A 17,813-nucleotide genomic window follows, 5' to 3' on the forward strand; every position below is an offset into this window, starting at 1 on the left:
ATTGTAAAATACACACACCTACTGTCTATTTGCGATATCCAACAATATATTGCAATCTTTGCAATATCTAAGATCTCCTTTATAAAATGTCCAAACTTCAATAAGTCTATGTTCTTCTTCTCACAAACATTATTGCTTGTTTAAGTTATTATTATTATTATTATTATTATTATTATTAATATTTTGCATCAGTTCTCAGCAAATCAGTGCCTCCACCTGACCATGCCTGAAGGAAACATCACCACTCTGAAGAATTTTACAATTGTAGGTTTTCCTGGACTTCACCATAACTACTACGGCCTTGTATCTGCTGTCATGTTCATTGTTTATATGTGCATCTTGGTAGGGAATGGAACATTTCTTACATTATTTGCATGGGAAAAAAGTCTTCAAAAACCCATGTATTATATCATCATAAATCTTTCTGTGTGTGATGTACTATTTAGCACTACCACCATACCAAAGATTATAACAAAGTATTGGTTCAATGATGGCAGCATCTCATTCTTAGGTTACTTTATTCAGATGTATTTTGTGCACTATACAGGTTCAGTTATTGCATTTGTGCTAGGAATAATGGCCTTTGATAGATACATAGCAGTCTGCAATCCACTCAGGTATGCTATTATTGTCAAAGACTCCACTGTTTTTATTTTATGTATCATAGCTTGGTTGCTGGCAGTGCCATGTATCTTAGTGATGGTAATCAGAGCATATTCTCTTCCTTACTGTAGTACTAACACAATCATCCATTGCTACTGTGATCATGTATCCATCACAAGGCTTGCTTGCACTGACAGGACGCCCTATGGCCTTGCAGCTTTAATTTCATCTATGTTTGTGTTGCTTGTACCTTTGTTTTTTATTTTGTTTTCCTATGGCTCTATTGTTAAGGTTGACCTTCTAATCTCAACCAATCAAGGGCGGATAAAGACTCTGTCGACCTGCAGTTCCCAGCTCATCATAACTGCCCTCTTCTTTCTACCCAGGTGTTTTAATTATTTTGCCTCCTTCACTGGTCTAATGTTCAGTTCTGACATACAAATACTAGTTATTCTACTATACAGCCTGGTGCCACCCATGATCAATCCATTCATCTACTGTATAAGGACCAAAGAAGTGAAAAAAGCCTTAACCAAACATTTAGCCAGAACAATGTTAATTCAATTTCTAAAGCCAAACCTGCATGTATCTGCTATACACTGATGATTCAAGGATGCATAACTGTAAACATATTGCAAGAACTCTGGAAGTTGTAAGATGTTTTCATGTATAAGAGCAAGACGCACACTGGTAAGCCAGATTTCCAATACACTCAGAGACATTAATATTCTAGGAAACTGTTTACACATCACATACTCCCCAGCCTGTCTCCACTTTACAATGGAACGCAATATCATTTGAATCAAAACACATTATTTGCATTCAGTATGTCACTGAAAATGTCTCTATAGCCTGAATATAATGGGCAAAATGAATAATGTTTTTGTGTGGAGAGCCCAGGAAAATTTAACAATTTGCTTCATCAGTGAGCAATTATATATTTCTTTATATTTTATGTCTAAATTTTAGGATTTTTTTGTCAAACCCTGAATTTTAACAAATGATTGTTCTGCTAATAATATGTGTCTTCACAGTTGGTATCACAGGACACTTCAGGACTAATGAAATATATCAACAGCAAGTGAATATGAGTAGATTAGGGCTAATATTTCTTATTGTCAGTAATTACTGATGGCTTTGTTATATATTTATTTTGACCTCACCCTGCAGGGGTGAAGCAGGTCACACTCTCTGTATCAGTTGGCATGAGAAGCCAGTGGAAGCATTGGAGACAGGCGTCAGTGGACGTATGTGGCAGATTCATATAAACATATTTAGTGGCGCAAAGATTGATGATGAATAAATCTGTTGTCCAATAAATATCACAATTTGGGTCCTAGCTATGCTGGCTGTACCAGTAATGACAAATGCATAGTTCACAAACTCAGGATGTGGCATTTTATAGTTTTTTGGGGTATATATCAATGTAAATGAAAATAGCATGAATAAGAATAAGATAAACATATAAAATGTCCTTTCACTTGTTATCCTTATTTTCCATATCATAAACATTTTCAATATCAAAACAATTCTGTACAAGTGCTGCCTTATTGACTTGGGCCAGACAGGCATGGGGCAGTATTCAAAGTACAACCTCTTCTAAATCTGCTTTGACATGGAGACAGAAGCCCCTACATTATGGAAATAGTTCAGCCTATTCTTGAGCATTCTCTTCGTTAGTTTGCATAGGTTTGATGTAAGGGTATAATGTAGGTTAGCTTGAGTGCGATCAATCGCCTCATATGAGAAAGTATAGAAAGTCAGAGTCCGATATATGACATGAAGCCATGACTAAATGACAGTAGGAAATGAATAAAAAGGAGTGAGTTTAATAAGAAACAGAAAACACAAAAGAGAAGAGAATAATGGTTTGCAGGATAACAGCTAAACAAGGAGGCCAAACAAGAAAACACTAACAAGGTTTCATACGTGTGACAATAAATGGAAGTAAAACAAAGAATGAAGGAGACTAATAGATTAACATTAGTAACAATGGGAGCTTTTGCTTGAACACAGATGAAACACAAATAGACATTATCTAAATAAATGAAGAACACAGAAATGCAAACCAGGCCAAGACAAAGGAAGGGAATCCATAATTACATAAGCACAACCAAAAGAGAGACGTTGCAATGGATCAATCAATACCTAGTATGTTGAATTCGGCATTTTTGGTTTTGACACTGAAAGTACTATAATGAAGTTGAAATTGGGCTGTGGTGCAATTATCTGACACAAAATATTTTTTGTGTGTGTAAAAAAATATACAGTGCAATTTGTACAGGTGTTATGATATAATGTTTATTATATTACTTAGAATGTTTAGTATATTATTTATTATGTTAGAAAAATATCAAAATTCAAAGGTATCCCAGAACAAACAAGATGCTGACAATATTGTCGCTGCTTCAGCGACACTGTAACCTCAAAAAATGTATTTTGGTCATAGTATAGTGTTAACACATGCAAAATTTCCAACAATCAATTTTATTTACTAATTTTACAGAATCATTGTAGAAAACATAAGGCATTATTCTTTAATGTCGTGATACATTCTCTTTTGGCCTCAATTAGCCTCAGTTTATTTTGGTATAAATTCAACAAGAGGAGGGTTACTTCAGTGCTTTCCACAGCTGGCTGTTTTTCTGCCCATATTGAGCTCATTTTCACTATTTGTCATCGCTATTGAGAGAAGTATTAGAAAACGAACAGATTTGATATTTTTGCTTCCTGAGTGCCCCTGAGGGAACACCACCACTTTTTGTTTAGTTGACTAAACAGGAGGGCAGGGAACAAAGACACACGTCAGATCGTACATCAAGCATAGTTGGCCTTTCTTGTCTTCGATGTGCATTTATAAACTGACGCTTTAGAGTTGTTCTCATATGGGTACCACTAGTGTGGCCACAGCTTTCATACTTACAGCTACTCTCTAGCATACACTGAGGCAAGGAAGCATTGCTTTCTATAACTTCTAATTTATGTTAATTATGGGGGAATACATGTAATGGGTTTTAAGTGGTATTTACAAAGAAAAAATAAAAATATTTTAGCTATAATCAGTTGGCTAGTTAGCTTTTTACATGAAGTCAAACCTTAATAGATTATTAATTCTGCTATTGCATTATATGATTTATATGCATTATATGAACTTGCTTTTCGATTTGACTTAATCTTTAGTTGTGTTTAATTGGTTATGTAATATCTATGTTTTATAATAATGTAATAATTAGTTATATTATCAAAACATGATACAATCTTCCGTTTCCCTTTTAAAATTGCAGTGAGTGTTTTATCAGGTGGTTTTGGAACATTTTGAAAGTCATGGACCACTTTACAAATTCCACAACTATTGCAGAATTCTTCCTCCTTGGGTTTCCAGGACTCCTTCCAGAATATTACACAGCAGTTGGAACCCTTCTCCTCTTCATTTATCTCACACTTGTAGGGGGAAACATTTTCATTATTGCATTTGTGTCTTATGAAAAGAGCCTTCAAAAACCATGCTACCTGATCTTCTGTAATCTTGCTGCAGTGGACTTTGCTTTTGGAACCACCACAATGCCTAAAATCACTGCAAAATACCTACTTAGAGATGAAAAATTGTCATTCCAAGCTTGCTTTGTACAAATGTTTTTTATTCATTATCTTGGAACGGTCACTTCTTTCCTTTTGCTGTTAATGGCCACTGATCGATTAATCGCTGTATGTAACCCCCTCAGATACCCTGCTCTTATTACAAACTATTCAGCAGGACTCGCATGTGGAGTGATGTGGGCATTTCCAATTCCAATGATGACAATGATCACTCTCCAGACAATAGGAGTGCCTTACTGTGCCTCAAATGTTATAGCACAGTGTTTCTGTGACCAAAATTCAATAAGCAGACTAGCTTGTACTGACTTTCGGAATATAAGATTAATTTCCACTGTGGTGGCTATGATTGTGCTGTTGGGCCCCCTTACATTCATCATATTCTCCTACACAGCAATCATCATAACGGTCTTAAAAATATCCAGTGTTCAAGCAATGTACAAAACATTCTCCACATGTAGCCCCCAGCTTATTATCATATGCCTTTACTATCTGCCCAGGTGTGCTGCTTATGTTACCGATTTAACAGTTCAAATGAATGTCGATATTCGCATTATAGTGAGCATGTGGTATAGTCTGTTTCCCCCTCTTGTCAATCCAATAATATTCTGTTTCCGAACCAAACAAATTAGAGAATCTTTAATAATGAAAATAAGAAAAATTAGGCTCAGTCAACTGAAAGCACCATTAAGATGAAAATAAAATGCTTTCAGTTCACCACTGCAGTGGACATAAGATATATACTTGCAGGTATTTTTATTTTTTTTTAGAATTTTTATTTTTTTAATATGCAATTATTGTTCTGACTGTTAATATATAAGATTTTGTCCAGTCAGTAAATATAATGTAATCATGTAATATGTTTTCATTTGTGTACATTTCCATTACACATAAATATTTTCAATATTTCGATTATTAAATGTGCTAATATGTCAATATGCTAATATATCAATATTTCAATGTTACTGTAGATGAAAATAAAAAAAAATGTTTTAAGTTTAAAAAATATCTTCTAATCAAAATAAGTGCACTGAATCAAATTTTCATCCAATAAGACACATCAGCCTTCTTAGACCTGGCCTGGAATTGCTTCTCAAGACTTGGAAATTTTTACAGCTGCCCAGTGTAATGGTGAGTGGTGAGGAGGCAGACGCATGTGCGGAGAAGAGCGAGATTTATTGTAGGCAAATCCAAAATCAGAGTTGTTATAACGATCCAGGGTCACAGAGCCTATTTGGAGGATATATTATCAAATGAACAAAACACACGAAGGCAAACAGGGGAAGTAGGCTATAACAAAGGCTAGGAAACGCAAATGCTAGGATAAACACAAAGGCATGGATTACAAACTTAATACATACATATACGGGCTTTCAATAACATTCACTAAACACAGAAACGCAACCATTCGAATAAACATAAACACGCGGATTCAAAGACACGCCTATGTAAACAAATAAACAATGAACAGCCAAGACCACAACGCAGGGTTTAAATACATGAACTAAACGAGGGACAGGTGTGGAAAATCAAATGACAGAAAACTAAACTATGGCATGGAACTAAAATACACACGAAAGGGAAAACATGGAACATGGAACCTGGGAGAGACTAATCGTGACACCCAGTTAGAACTGGGATGAAATGAGCATTCAAAATCCCAGCTAAAATAAATACCAAAGACTGCTACAACACAGTTTAAATAATACAAAATTGGTGGAGTAAATGACTTCACTGTGCTAGGGTTACCTCTTCTAATTAGTAATGCATTTGATTAAAAGAATCTTAGATGCAAAGCACTGTGTTGCTGCTTGATGGGGTAGGGTTACTGACTAGATAATAGGATCGATTTCAGTTATTACAGGAAGTGACCAAACATATTGTAATGTCTTCAGCAGTCTGTAATGATAGATATATTTATGTAGAATCCAGGTCAAGGCCCTAATGAGAATGCCAAGGCAACAGTGGCAAGGGAAAACTCCCTGAAAGTATGAGAAAGAAACCTTGAGAGGAACTAAGGTGCAGGCAAATTGCACTGATGCATTGGTTTTAGCACCTGGAAGAGTGGCCAGCTGTTCTGGGTTAGCTCATGCATGATTCTCAGATGGTGGTAGTTGATGCCATGACCTCCCCTGACTCACACTGCCCATGAACAGTGACCCACAAAGCCAACAGATAAGAAACCATCAGCATTACTGTTCTAAGTGCCAGCCTGGTTGCCTCACCTGGAAACAGTTATCTTGAAGAGACAGACACCAGCAACACATGCAATAGAATATTTTCTTCTATCTATATAATATTGTCTGAAGGAGGCTCAACCATATGGCTGAATGTCTAAACTTTCCATGGATCATTTTTCACAGTTAGCAAACGATTGATTTTGATCTGTTGATTCTGTGTGAGCCATCACGATGCCTTGCTGTAAACCAGCCAATCAGAGCAGGGCTTATCTATCATACATGAGCCCACCTAAGAAATTTTAAATACATATTATGTATTATTCTAGATCCAAATCACAGAGTTGCAAATAGGCATGTAAAATCACATCTGTGCATTTTTTTGCCCTGACCAAAAGCACATACTTTCTATGTAGACATCAGAGAACAATTCAAAATGCTGAAAAATGCCTTACAGGGCATCTTTAAAGCCTATAATTTGTAGTTTGCACAAGTATTGTACTTAATTAAATCACTTAATCTGTAATAAAGTCAGTATGTACAATCTTATTAGTCTTCTACATTGTGCCCAAAATCCTCTATTCCTCCCTGAAGTAAAAGCATGAATATGTATCACGCTACGATTTCAACAGAGTACGTCATTGATAGGTATAAAGAGGTGTTATATAGACCGCACGCTACCACTAAAGGAAGACTTGAAGCTCAATAGACAATGGCTCTGTTGTTGGAAATACTTGTGTTGTAGCATGTTCATTGCAGTTAGGAACTAGATTGGAGAGGTATGTGATGTGATTTGTTTTCAAATTTCAAGTGATTTGCCTAATTAACAAAGTTTATTTATTTATTTATTTAGAGTGAGGTACATTTTACCATCAAAATCCTTGCTTACAAAATGGCCTAGTTTCCTGGACACAAATTAAGCCTAGTCTTTGCAAACTCCTGTTTCATGACAGTCCTTTTTAGTCTAGATTTGAGCTATTCCTGTTCAGAGGTATTTTCCTTATTGAAATACATTTTTGTGTGTGTGAAATAGAAACATTTATTTCTTCTTTTTGGAATCAGTTTTATGAACTATATTATATGAATGCAAAAGTTGTCAAATTGAAATAATATGCATTTTTATAAAATATATACAAGTCCCTAATTTATTTTAAATTAATTATTTCTGTGCATCAGGCTTCAACAACTGTTCTTCCCTCTTGACCATCATGCCTGAAGGAAATATTACCTCTGTGAAGAATTTTATCATTGCAGGTTTTCCTGGACTTCACTCTAACTACTATGGCCTTGTAGCTGCAGTTATGTTTCTTGTTTATGTGTGCATCTTGGCAGGGAATGGATTATTTCTAATCTTGCTTGCAAGAGAAAAGAGTCTTCAAAAACCCATGTATTTTATAATTATGAATCTTTCTGTGTGTGATGTATTATTTAGTACCACTACTTTACCAAAGATTATTGCAAGGTATTGGTTTAATGATGGAAGCATCTCATTTTTAGGTTGCTTTATTCAAATGCATTTTGTGCATTATTTTGCTTTAGTTAATGGACTTGTGCTGGGAGTAATGGCATTCGATAGATATGTGGCAGTCTGCAGTCCCCTCCAGTATACGAATATTGTGAAAGACTCAACCATCTTTATCTTATGTGCCACAGCCTGGTTGTTGGCACGGTCTTGTGTTTTAATGATGGTAATTAGGGCATATCCTCTTCCTTACTGTAGTGCTAACACAATTATCAATTGCTACTGTGATCATGTATCTATCACAAAACTTGCATGCACTGACAGAACCCCCTATGGTTTTCCAGCATTTGTTTTTGCTATGATTGTGTTGCTTTTCTCATTGCCTTTCATTTTGTTCTCATATGGTGCTATTATTTTGGCCGTTCTTCGAATCTCATCCACTCATGGGCGGCTGAAGACTCTGTCCACCTGCAGCTCTCAGCTGATCATAATTGTCCTTTTCTTTTTTCCCAGGTTTTTTAATTATTTGGTCCCATATATTGGAGTCAGCTTCAGTGCAGACATGCAAATACTAGTTATTCTCTTGTACAGCCTGCTGCCTCCTTTAGTTAATCCACTTATTTACTGTATACGGACAAAAGAAGTGAAAGAAACCTTAAGCAGGAGTTTTGCCAAATCAACATTTCTTCAATATATGAAACAAAAAGTACATGTAAGTACTATATGTTCTGAGTTATGAAAGTTTCTATAATGTTAAATATCCTTTTCTTTCCTTATGATATTAAAGGCATTTTTAACTGCTGTGGCAAATTTGAGATTTTACTGCATCATTCCTGAGTAAATGTAATTATATTTATATCTCATCTAACAAATTCAGGGCAGAACCTAAGCATCCATTTTATATATGACAATGTAAGTGTATGCTGTATGCATTTAGCTTTTCTAAAGTGGTAGTTTTGACAAGACAGAAATAATTACACCAACCAGATGTTTGTATATGTCAGTGCATGTGTCATCCAGCAAGATGTACATTTCTATTCATTATTATTACTTTTGTATGTTGTTGTAATGTTGAGCGGTAAGAAAGCGGACACGTGCAGAGAAGAGCAAGATTTATTGTGGGCAAATCCAAAATCAGAGTTGGTATTACAGTCCAGGGTCATAGAGCCAACATGGAGAGCACGGGGATACATGATCAACAAAAACACACGAACACAAACAGGGAAAACAGGCTCTATAACAGACATGAGGAAGAACTCTGAGACTAACAAACACCAAGGCTAGGCATACCATGAAGACTAAGAGTACAAAACTCACATCCATTCATTCACATGCAATGAACCACAAACACACAGATAGCAAGACAGGGTTTAAATACATTAACTTAACAAGACCAAAAATGAGGGACAGGTGTGGAAAACCAAAAGAGGGACGGAGAAAATGGAACCAAAGGAAAACAGACACAAGGAAACATGGAAACAGGGACGTCAGGAGGGTGGCCATTCGTAACAGTATAGTACAGCTTTGGACAAGGTACCCTTAGTTCCTATGGGAACACAAAGACATTCAAACAGTTCTCTTATTGCAACTATGGGACAAAGAGGAGCAGAAGGAATGACCTAGTTTGCCTTTCCAACAAGCAGACACATGCAACACAAATCAGACTTAATCAGACTTATTGGAAGGCCAAAAATATGTGTTTTAAGACATGCTGAAGTGTCTGTCTAATCCCTAGTTGGCTATATAATCAGTGTTCTTGAGCTAATTATAAAATGAGAAACCTCTACAAGCAGGAAACAGAGTAATTCTTCATTGGGAGCAGAATATTCAGTGTGTTCATTTACAATGTCTGGCAGTGTAAACATTTCTCCACCAGCAAGGTCATTGCCTAAAATAAACAATACCCTGTTAAAAGGTATCTTAGCTCAATCCACACCTGTCACAATCCAAGTAATATTATCTGCACTCAGAAACATACTGTATGGACAAAAGTATCTTAATCATTAAATTCAGGTGTTTTTCATTCAAGCTCATTGCAACAGTAGTATAAAATAAAACACCTAGCCACGTAGTCTTTACAAACATTTCTGAAAGAATGGGTCAATCTAAAGAGCTCACAAAATTTGACCGTGGTACTGTAACAAGATGCTACCGTTACAAGCCAGTTGGTAAAATTTCTTCCCTCTTAGATATTCCAAAATTAACTGAAAGTGGTATTATTGAAAAGTGGAAGCTTTTGGGAACCAGGGAACTCATCCATGAAATGGCAGAACACATAAAGTTACAGAGCAAGGTCTGAGGCACAAGTCACCAGCATTCTGCTGACTGAAAATATGCAGAATGGAATATTTGTTCTTTTGTTTGCAACAGAAAAAAACCTTCCATAAACTTATGTATTATATTTTTGTAAGCCTCCTACCTCCTATGTTCAATCCTATAATTTATAGTTTGAGAACAACAGAGTTAAAGAATTTTGCTAAGAAATTTCCAAAAGAATCATGAACATACAAATCTTTAAATATATATATATATATATATATATATATATATATATATATATATATATATATATATATATATATATTGTGTGTGTGTGTGTGTGTGTGTGTGTGTGTGTGTGTGTGTGTGAAAATTCCATGTGAGTAACTGCTGTGTACTGTAGTAAGGGGAGTAGATATTAAAAACTGCAGCGACGTACACAGGTTTCCAGAGAAACAGGATGCTTCAGACAGATGTCTTTTATCAGCTGTGCAAAGAAAGTATTTCTATATTTCTAGGATAAAGCAGTTTTTTTTAAAGATATTTAAAATATAATATTCATACTGGACAAGTTCTGAACCTTTCAGTTAGTTATTTTTCTTTGAGTTTCCTAATTTTTGCAAACAGATATGTCATTGAATGATGCATCCATTAATATAAAATGTAGTTAGGAATCTCATTTAGAAGCACTTCGCGTGGACAGCTGAAGAAAGACCTCTGTCAAAAACATGAAACATCCTATATATAATATGCATTGCAGTTAAATTGATGCATCCTGTTAAAAAGTGCTCTGTGATATGATCAGATCACAGTGTAGAGTTAAAAAATCTATGCTTACATTTCATAAGCTTGAGTACTGTGGAAGAAGTCCAAAGGCCATAAAAGAGCGCTCAGTGCAGAGGCTGTGCTGAAATGAACTGGAATATCACTGTGATTTTATTACCATAATTAGATTACAGGGAATCAGATTAGACTATTTATGTTCAGGATTTGTTCAGATCATAGGACATTTTCATGCTTTAAAACAGCTATTTAATCTCAATCAAAAATTAAACAATTGCCTGCGAAGTTGAATCAACTGTATATCATTTTATCCTTCAGGAAAACAGCTAAAAATATTTCTGAAATTAAAAAGCAACAAATAACCTTCAATTCCAGTATGTATTTGGAGAGTTCAGTCACATATCATGTTTATTTATGGAGAAATATGCTATATATTTGAGCAACAAAATGTAACTTTCCATGTTCTATCACAAAAGAGATGTTTTTAGGCAGTAAATGCCAACAAGCCACCCACAGGTTCAGTATGAAGAACTTGTTCTGATCAATGCTATATTGTATATGCTTTGAAGGAATATTATATAAATATTTAAATGATATGCATACTTGATTTTGAGACATCTTGGGAGGTTATTATAAACAAGACATCTTAAGAGGTGTGTCTATCGACATGCCTTAATGACAAGTATTCATTTTTTAAGACAAGCCAAAAGATGTATTAATATGTCTTCACAAGTGTGACTTCAGACACCCCAAAACATGGAGATAGCTGGATATGTATGCTTTAGTGTCCTTTAAGAAAAAAAACTATTGCTATGCTTGATTTTAAATGAGGGCAAGCCACAAAATCAAAACAAACAAAAAAAACATCAGATCATATGACATCAAGTATTGCTGTATTAGCATATATTAAGATTACATCAACTAGCTGGACTCAGGTGTAATGGAAAACCATATATAAACTGATGCTTATGTGATTCATCTTTTGTTGGGTATTGTGAGGTTGGCTTTGAGAATTTTGTATGTCTAAGACTTCTAAAAGACGACAAATACTGTTGAACAAACAAAGGCAAGACAATACTTAGCAGCTATAGTTATACAAACCATAGCTGAGCACTACTGTGACTCCAATGTAATTGCACAGTGTTTTTGTGATCATAATTCCATGAGTAAGCTAGCCTGTACCGATGCTAAGCATGCAAAGCTGCTTTTCTTTTGTGTGGCTATCACAGTGCTGATGGGTCCCCTCACTTTCATCATATTTTCCTACACAGCAATCATCATAACTGTTTTAAAAATATCCAATGTACAAACAATATACAAAACATTCTCCACATGTAGCCTTCAGCTTCTTACTATATGCATTTACTATGTGCCCCGGTGTACCTCTTATATTACTGACATAAAGGTTCAAATGAACATTAGTGCTCGCATTATGATATGTATGTGGTATAGTCTGTTCCCTCCTCTTGTCAATCCAGTGATATTCTGCTTTCAAACCAAGCTAATACGAGATATTTTCATGATGAAATTAAGAAAGATTAGGACCAATCATCAACTGAAACCTTTATACTAAAAAAAAAGGTTTTGGGACACAATTGCAATGAACATAAATTTTGTGCGTGTGGAAATTTTCTAACATCTGACATCAAAATCTTGGTTAAGTTCTCTTCCTCTTAGTATTGTGATTTTTGCATGGTCAATACTGAAAGAACCTTCAAACAGAAAAGAAAATGTTTCTGTAAAAAGTGTAAAAACAAAATGTTTTCTGTACACTGTTTCTGTACACTCTAACAATTAAAAGCAAATACAACTCAAAATAATAAGTTTATTCCCAGTTTTTAGGGTTTCAAAGGAACACAGTTAGTATTGAATCTCAGATAGGCAAACAAGATTAAGTTGCAGTCTCAAGGAACTTCTACATATAAAAATTGAATGTAATTGCCTTATTATTACTCAAAGTTGCATATACAATACCCAAGAGAAATTGTCAAAATATTGTACTATAAAATGTTGAAAATACAACTTAAAAAGTGTTGTTTCTATTGTTAGTTATCTTATCTTTAAACTAGAAAGCTTGTTAGGCATGCTGAGTATAATAAAATATACCAGTGGTTACGTTTTGTTGCTATTACAGAAAATATAATAGGTTTCACCTATTATGGTAAGTAAAAGTGCTCAACATTATCTTCATTGTTGGCTAGTAGTATTAAATGTAAAATTAGCACCAGCCAGTCAGAGTGACACTACAATGTGTGCAATCTTCCTTCTCTCATCTTTTCTCATCTTGAGGCTCAGGGTTCAGAAATTGATCGTGATACCAGCTGAAAACATGCCCCTTTCTGAAGTCATTTAATGGTCAACAGTTTTCATTACTGAACGTCACTGTAGCAAGCTAATGTCAAATAAAATGAAAAATAAAGGTTTTGCTTGTTTATTCAGATTGCAAACTACTAACATTATGTTTTCGATGTTTATTTCTTTAAATGCACAAGGAAATGATCACTAGGCCCTTAGTCTATCATCATAATCATCATCATCTTATTATTATTATTCAGTTCTTATTCTTCTTATTCAGTCCATTTCATGGCTGCAGTGGCTGCAAGATAATCAAAGAATCCCAAGTGTCTCAGTCCTCAGCCACCTCCTACAGCAGCTCCTGTGGAATCCCCAGATGTTCCAGGATCCACAAAACGTGTATACTGGAGTAACAAACTCTCATGCATCCTAAACTACTTGGGATAGGATAAAGAGCTGGCCACTGTTCCACAGTCAGGATAGAATCTGCATTTTTTCTCATGAATCTGAGGCTAATAAATCAGATGAAATGTCCTTTCACAGACTATTCGAGAGAGAAATGTGATATCTCTATAGTTTGCACAGATTTTATGGACTACATTCTTCAAAACTGGGATCACCATGCAGTTTCTGAGGTCAATGAGATATTGGAAGTGCATGTCATACAAGACAGTCTCCCAATATCCAGGACTTTCATCAATTTCAGGCCAAGGTCATCTGCCCCTGCTGCTTTGCCACTGTAGAGCTTTCCTATTATCTTAGTGTCAGGGAAATGGAATATGACTCCTCTCTCACAGTAGCCTCTTGTTCTAACTCCTGCATAGGATGCATGTTTCTTAAGAAATTTCTCAGAGTGTTCCTTATAATGCCCAACAATATTCTCTGTCAAATTCAGAGCTTCACCATTGTTGAGCATGGCTTGGATGATGTCCCTCCTTCTCCTTCTAAGTTGTCAAAGTGTTTTCTAGAACCTCTTTGAAGCCACCAAAAAGTCATTCTCCATGGCCTCTCTAAATTTCCAAGCATCCAAAAGCAACAAACCTTTGCTGTCCAGTACCCTTCAGCTGAATCAGGAGTTATCCAAGCCTAGCCAGGCCTGGAAAGCAAACTTCATCTACTTGACAGAATCCCTCATTGCTAGTGTCCAGCACCAGGTTCCTGGATTGCTGACATAACAAGCAGCATTAAACTGTTCTTAAAAGGAAAACTATTTTCATGTGTGAAAGCCCCCTTTTTCATGTGTACAGCAAACATACCCAAAGAAGACTTGTAACCTTCTCTTCAAAGAAGTTGATGAAATCCTCTGAAGTAAGAGAGGAGGGAGAAGGGGAAGGGGGCGGTTTGAGGAGAAATGAGAAAATAGCGAAATAGTGAAGAGCTCTGCAGAAGAATGATTTTGCAGATATTACTTCCAGTGAGAAGTTGGAAGGATTGGTATGAGTGGAGGTCTGAATCTAGGTGAGAATTTTCCCCTACCATTGCTCAGCAGTTTACAGTTCTCCCCTGTTACAGTGCATTACTTCTGAGAGAGGGCACAGCATGTTAACTGATGAGGAGAGTGGGGAGAGGAAAGTTTTAGTAGCTGTATCCAGGGAGAGAGAAGAAAAAGATCCAGCATGAGGAAGGGTAATCAAGACAGTAGAAGCAAAAGGGTAGAGGGAGGAATGGAGCACAGGTTGCAGCAGAAGGAGGAAGAACAAGTAGTAGAGGTGTCAACATGGAGAGTCAGGAGAGACAGATGAAAGTGATGTTTTGAGAGGTGGGGGAGGGTGACTGTGATGTCCAGTACTGGAGTGGTCCAGCTGAATGTCCAGAATGTTGCCTATTACGTAAGTCGGTGGAAACTGGTTGCAGGTGAGGTCAAATAAGAATAATATGAAGGAAGCAAGATGACTGGTTTGTCTGATGACTGGTTTGTCTGGTGTAATGTTGGAGTCACCATGGAGAATGAGTGGGTTTCCACTGATGTGGAGTTGACTCATAAGAGTGTCAAGCTGACTAGTAAACTGATTAATAATGATCTTGTTTACCTTAACATTGGACATACTTCTTCATTAAAACACTCATTTTAGAGAATTATATGGGTTAATTTGGATGTAGAAATATAATACCATAACTTTTCAGATCCTTATAAAATTGCAGTTAACATGCTGGGGTCTGTCTAGGTCTGTCTTTGGGACTTTTTACACTACATTTTTACATTTGATATATATATATATATATATATATATATATATATATATATATATATATATATGAAACATTTGTAGTTAGTTTGTAATAGTCTTAGTGTCTTTCTTATAAGGGCAGGTTTGCCACCTCTTTCATTTGTTTCCCTTTGCTGTGCCCTCAGCAGAGTAGGCCTAGATTCTTCCATCTCAAATGCGCTCACAACGGTCGCAAAGGATAGGGAAGGTTCTGTCTCCTCTATGTATAGGGGATATCAAGATATTTTCCCAGGTTCTCAAGGAATATTCTTCTCCTGTGAAGCTTCCTACTGTTCTTTCCTGGATCTTTCTCAGTGCAAATTGCAAAGTCATTGTATGCCAACACAGAGCTGATGTGTTGAGAGAAAAGTCTGTACATAAAATTCGAACCTGGATCAGACTGAATTAGACTGAATTTGTTTGGTCAGCCCAAACAGAGTACAAAATTTGATGAGAGGCTTAGTTGCTGATTTTGATTTCAAGGAATTTGAGTGGCTTCAGGAAGCCTTGGGGCAGATCACATAAGAGTCAGTATAGTACAGCTTTGGACAAGGTATCCTTAGTTCCTATGGGAACACAAAGATTTTCAAACAGTTCTCTTATTGCAACTATGGAACAAAGAGGAGCAGAAGGAATGACCTAGTTTGCCTTTCCAACAAGCTGACAGGTGCAACACAAATCAGACTTAATGGAAGGCCACAATTTTTAAGACATGCTGAAGTGTCTTTCTAATCCCCAGTTGGCTATATAATCAGTGTTCTTGAGCTAATGATAAATGTGAGACCTCTACAAACAGGAAACAGAGTAATTCTTCAATGGGAGCATAAGCAGAATTCAGTGTGTTCATTTACAATGTCTGGCAGTGTAAATATCTCTCCACCAGCAAGGTCATTGCCTAAAATAAACAATACCCTGCTAATAGGTATCTTAGCTCAATCCACACCTGTCACAATCCAAGTAATATTATCTGAACTCAGAAATACACTGTATCATTAAAGTCAGGTGTTTCATTCAAGCTCATTGCAACAGTAGTATAAAATAAAACAGCTAGCCACGTAGTCTTTACAAACATTTGTGAAAGAATGGGTCAATCTAAAGAGCTCACTAAATTTGACCATGGTACTGTAACAGGATACTACCGTTACAAGCCACTTTGTGAAATTTCTTCCCTCTTAGATATTCCATAATCAACTGAAAGTTGTATTATTTAAAATTTTGCAGCTTTTTGGAACCTGGGCAACTCAGCCATGAAATGCAGGCCACATAAAGTTACAGAGCAAGGTCTGAGGCACAAGTCACCAACATTCCACTGACTCAATATATGCAGAGTTCCAAACCTCCTCTGGTATTAACATCAGCAGAAGAACAGGAGCTTCATGGTATAGGTTTCCATGAAAAGCTGAATGCAAGCCTTACATCACTAGTACAATGCCAAGCATCAGATGGAGTTGTATAAAGCATTTGGCCACTGAACTCTGGAGCAGAAGAACTGTATTCTGTGGAGTGATGAATCATGATTCTCTATCTGGTAGTTTGATGGATGAGTCCGGGTTTAGCGAATGCCATGAGAATGTTACCTGCCTGATTGCATTGTGCCAACTGTAAAGTTTGGTGGAGGAGGAATAAAGCTATAGGGATGTTTTTCAAAAGTTGGCCAAGGCACCTTAGTTCCAGTGAAGGGAAACCTTGATGCTTCAGCATACCAAGACATTTTGGATAACTGTATGCTTCCAACTTTGTAGGAATTATATGGGGAAGGCCCTTTTCAGTTCTAGAATGACTTTGCCCCAGTGCACAAAGCAAGGTCCATAAAGGCATGGTCGGGTGAGTTTAGTGTGGAATAACTTGACTGGCCCACACAGAACCCTGACATCGACCACATCAAACATGTTTGGGATGAACAAGAATGGAGACTGTGAGCAAGGACATCTCAATCAACATTGGTGTGTAACCTCACAAATGCTCTTCTGGATGAATGGACAAAAATTGTGACATGGCAATTTATGAGTCGATTTAGAGTCCTAAATCTTGTGGAAAACTTTTTCAGAAGAATGGAACCTGTTATAGATGCAAAAGTGAGACAAACTCCATATTAATGCATATGGATTTTGAATGCGATGTCACAAGGTGTAGGTGTAATGTATTTTGGTCATATAGCATGCACTGGGTAAATGAACTCTGAGTGCATCAAGTTCAATTCCCTGCACCAAAATGTCACTGCTGCAATAGAAGTCACTGGAGAATGGCTGCAGACTATCTGAGATAAACTACAGAAAGGTTTATCTCACTGAGAACAAGTCTTAAAAACAAACTCAACTGTAGATAAATTGAAAAAATCAGATTTAAAATATCTTTAGAAAGGAGTCCACACAAAGCATTAAACTGAGTCAAGAACATTCCAGTGTCTCAGTATATGTCACTGCAGAACTCATG

General features: G+C 36.3%; 3 protein-coding genes across 3 annotated transcripts; all 3 read left to right on the forward strand.

Moving 5' to 3' along the window:
• The first annotated feature begins 222 nt into the window (after positions 1–222).
• On the forward strand, positions 223–1,867 carry LOC118242562 (olfactory receptor 2AT4-like). Its single transcript, XM_035534338.2, has one exon. It carries the CDS (start codon positions 223–225, stop codon positions 1,204–1,206), a length of 984 nt encoding a protein of 327 aa, XP_035390231.1. The 3' UTR covers positions 1,207–1,867.
• A 2,060-nt stretch (positions 1,868–3,927) lies between these two features.
• Positions 3,928–5,157, forward strand: LOC113568786 (olfactory receptor 1500-like). Its single transcript, XM_026996943.3, has one exon. It carries the CDS (start codon positions 3,928–3,930, stop codon positions 4,891–4,893), a length of 966 nt encoding a protein of 321 aa, XP_026852744.2. The 3' UTR covers positions 4,894–5,157.
• A 2,425-nt stretch (positions 5,158–7,582) lies between these two features.
• Positions 7,583–8,617, forward strand: LOC118242561 (olfactory receptor 2AT4-like). The gene has a single exon (XM_035534337.2). The coding sequence runs from the start codon at positions 7,583–7,585 to the stop codon at positions 8,573–8,575; it is 993 nt and encodes a 330-aa protein (XP_035390230.1). The 3' UTR covers positions 8,576–8,617.
• Positions 8,618–17,813: the final 9,196 nt, after the last annotated feature.

This window comes from Electrophorus electricus, chromosome 17 (assembly GCF_041902795.1).
Source record: "Electrophorus electricus isolate QZ-2024a chromosome 17, ASM4190279v1, whole genome shotgun sequence".
In the NCBI taxonomy this organism is placed as follows: Eukaryota; Metazoa; Chordata; class Actinopteri; order Gymnotiformes; family Gymnotidae; genus Electrophorus; species Electrophorus electricus.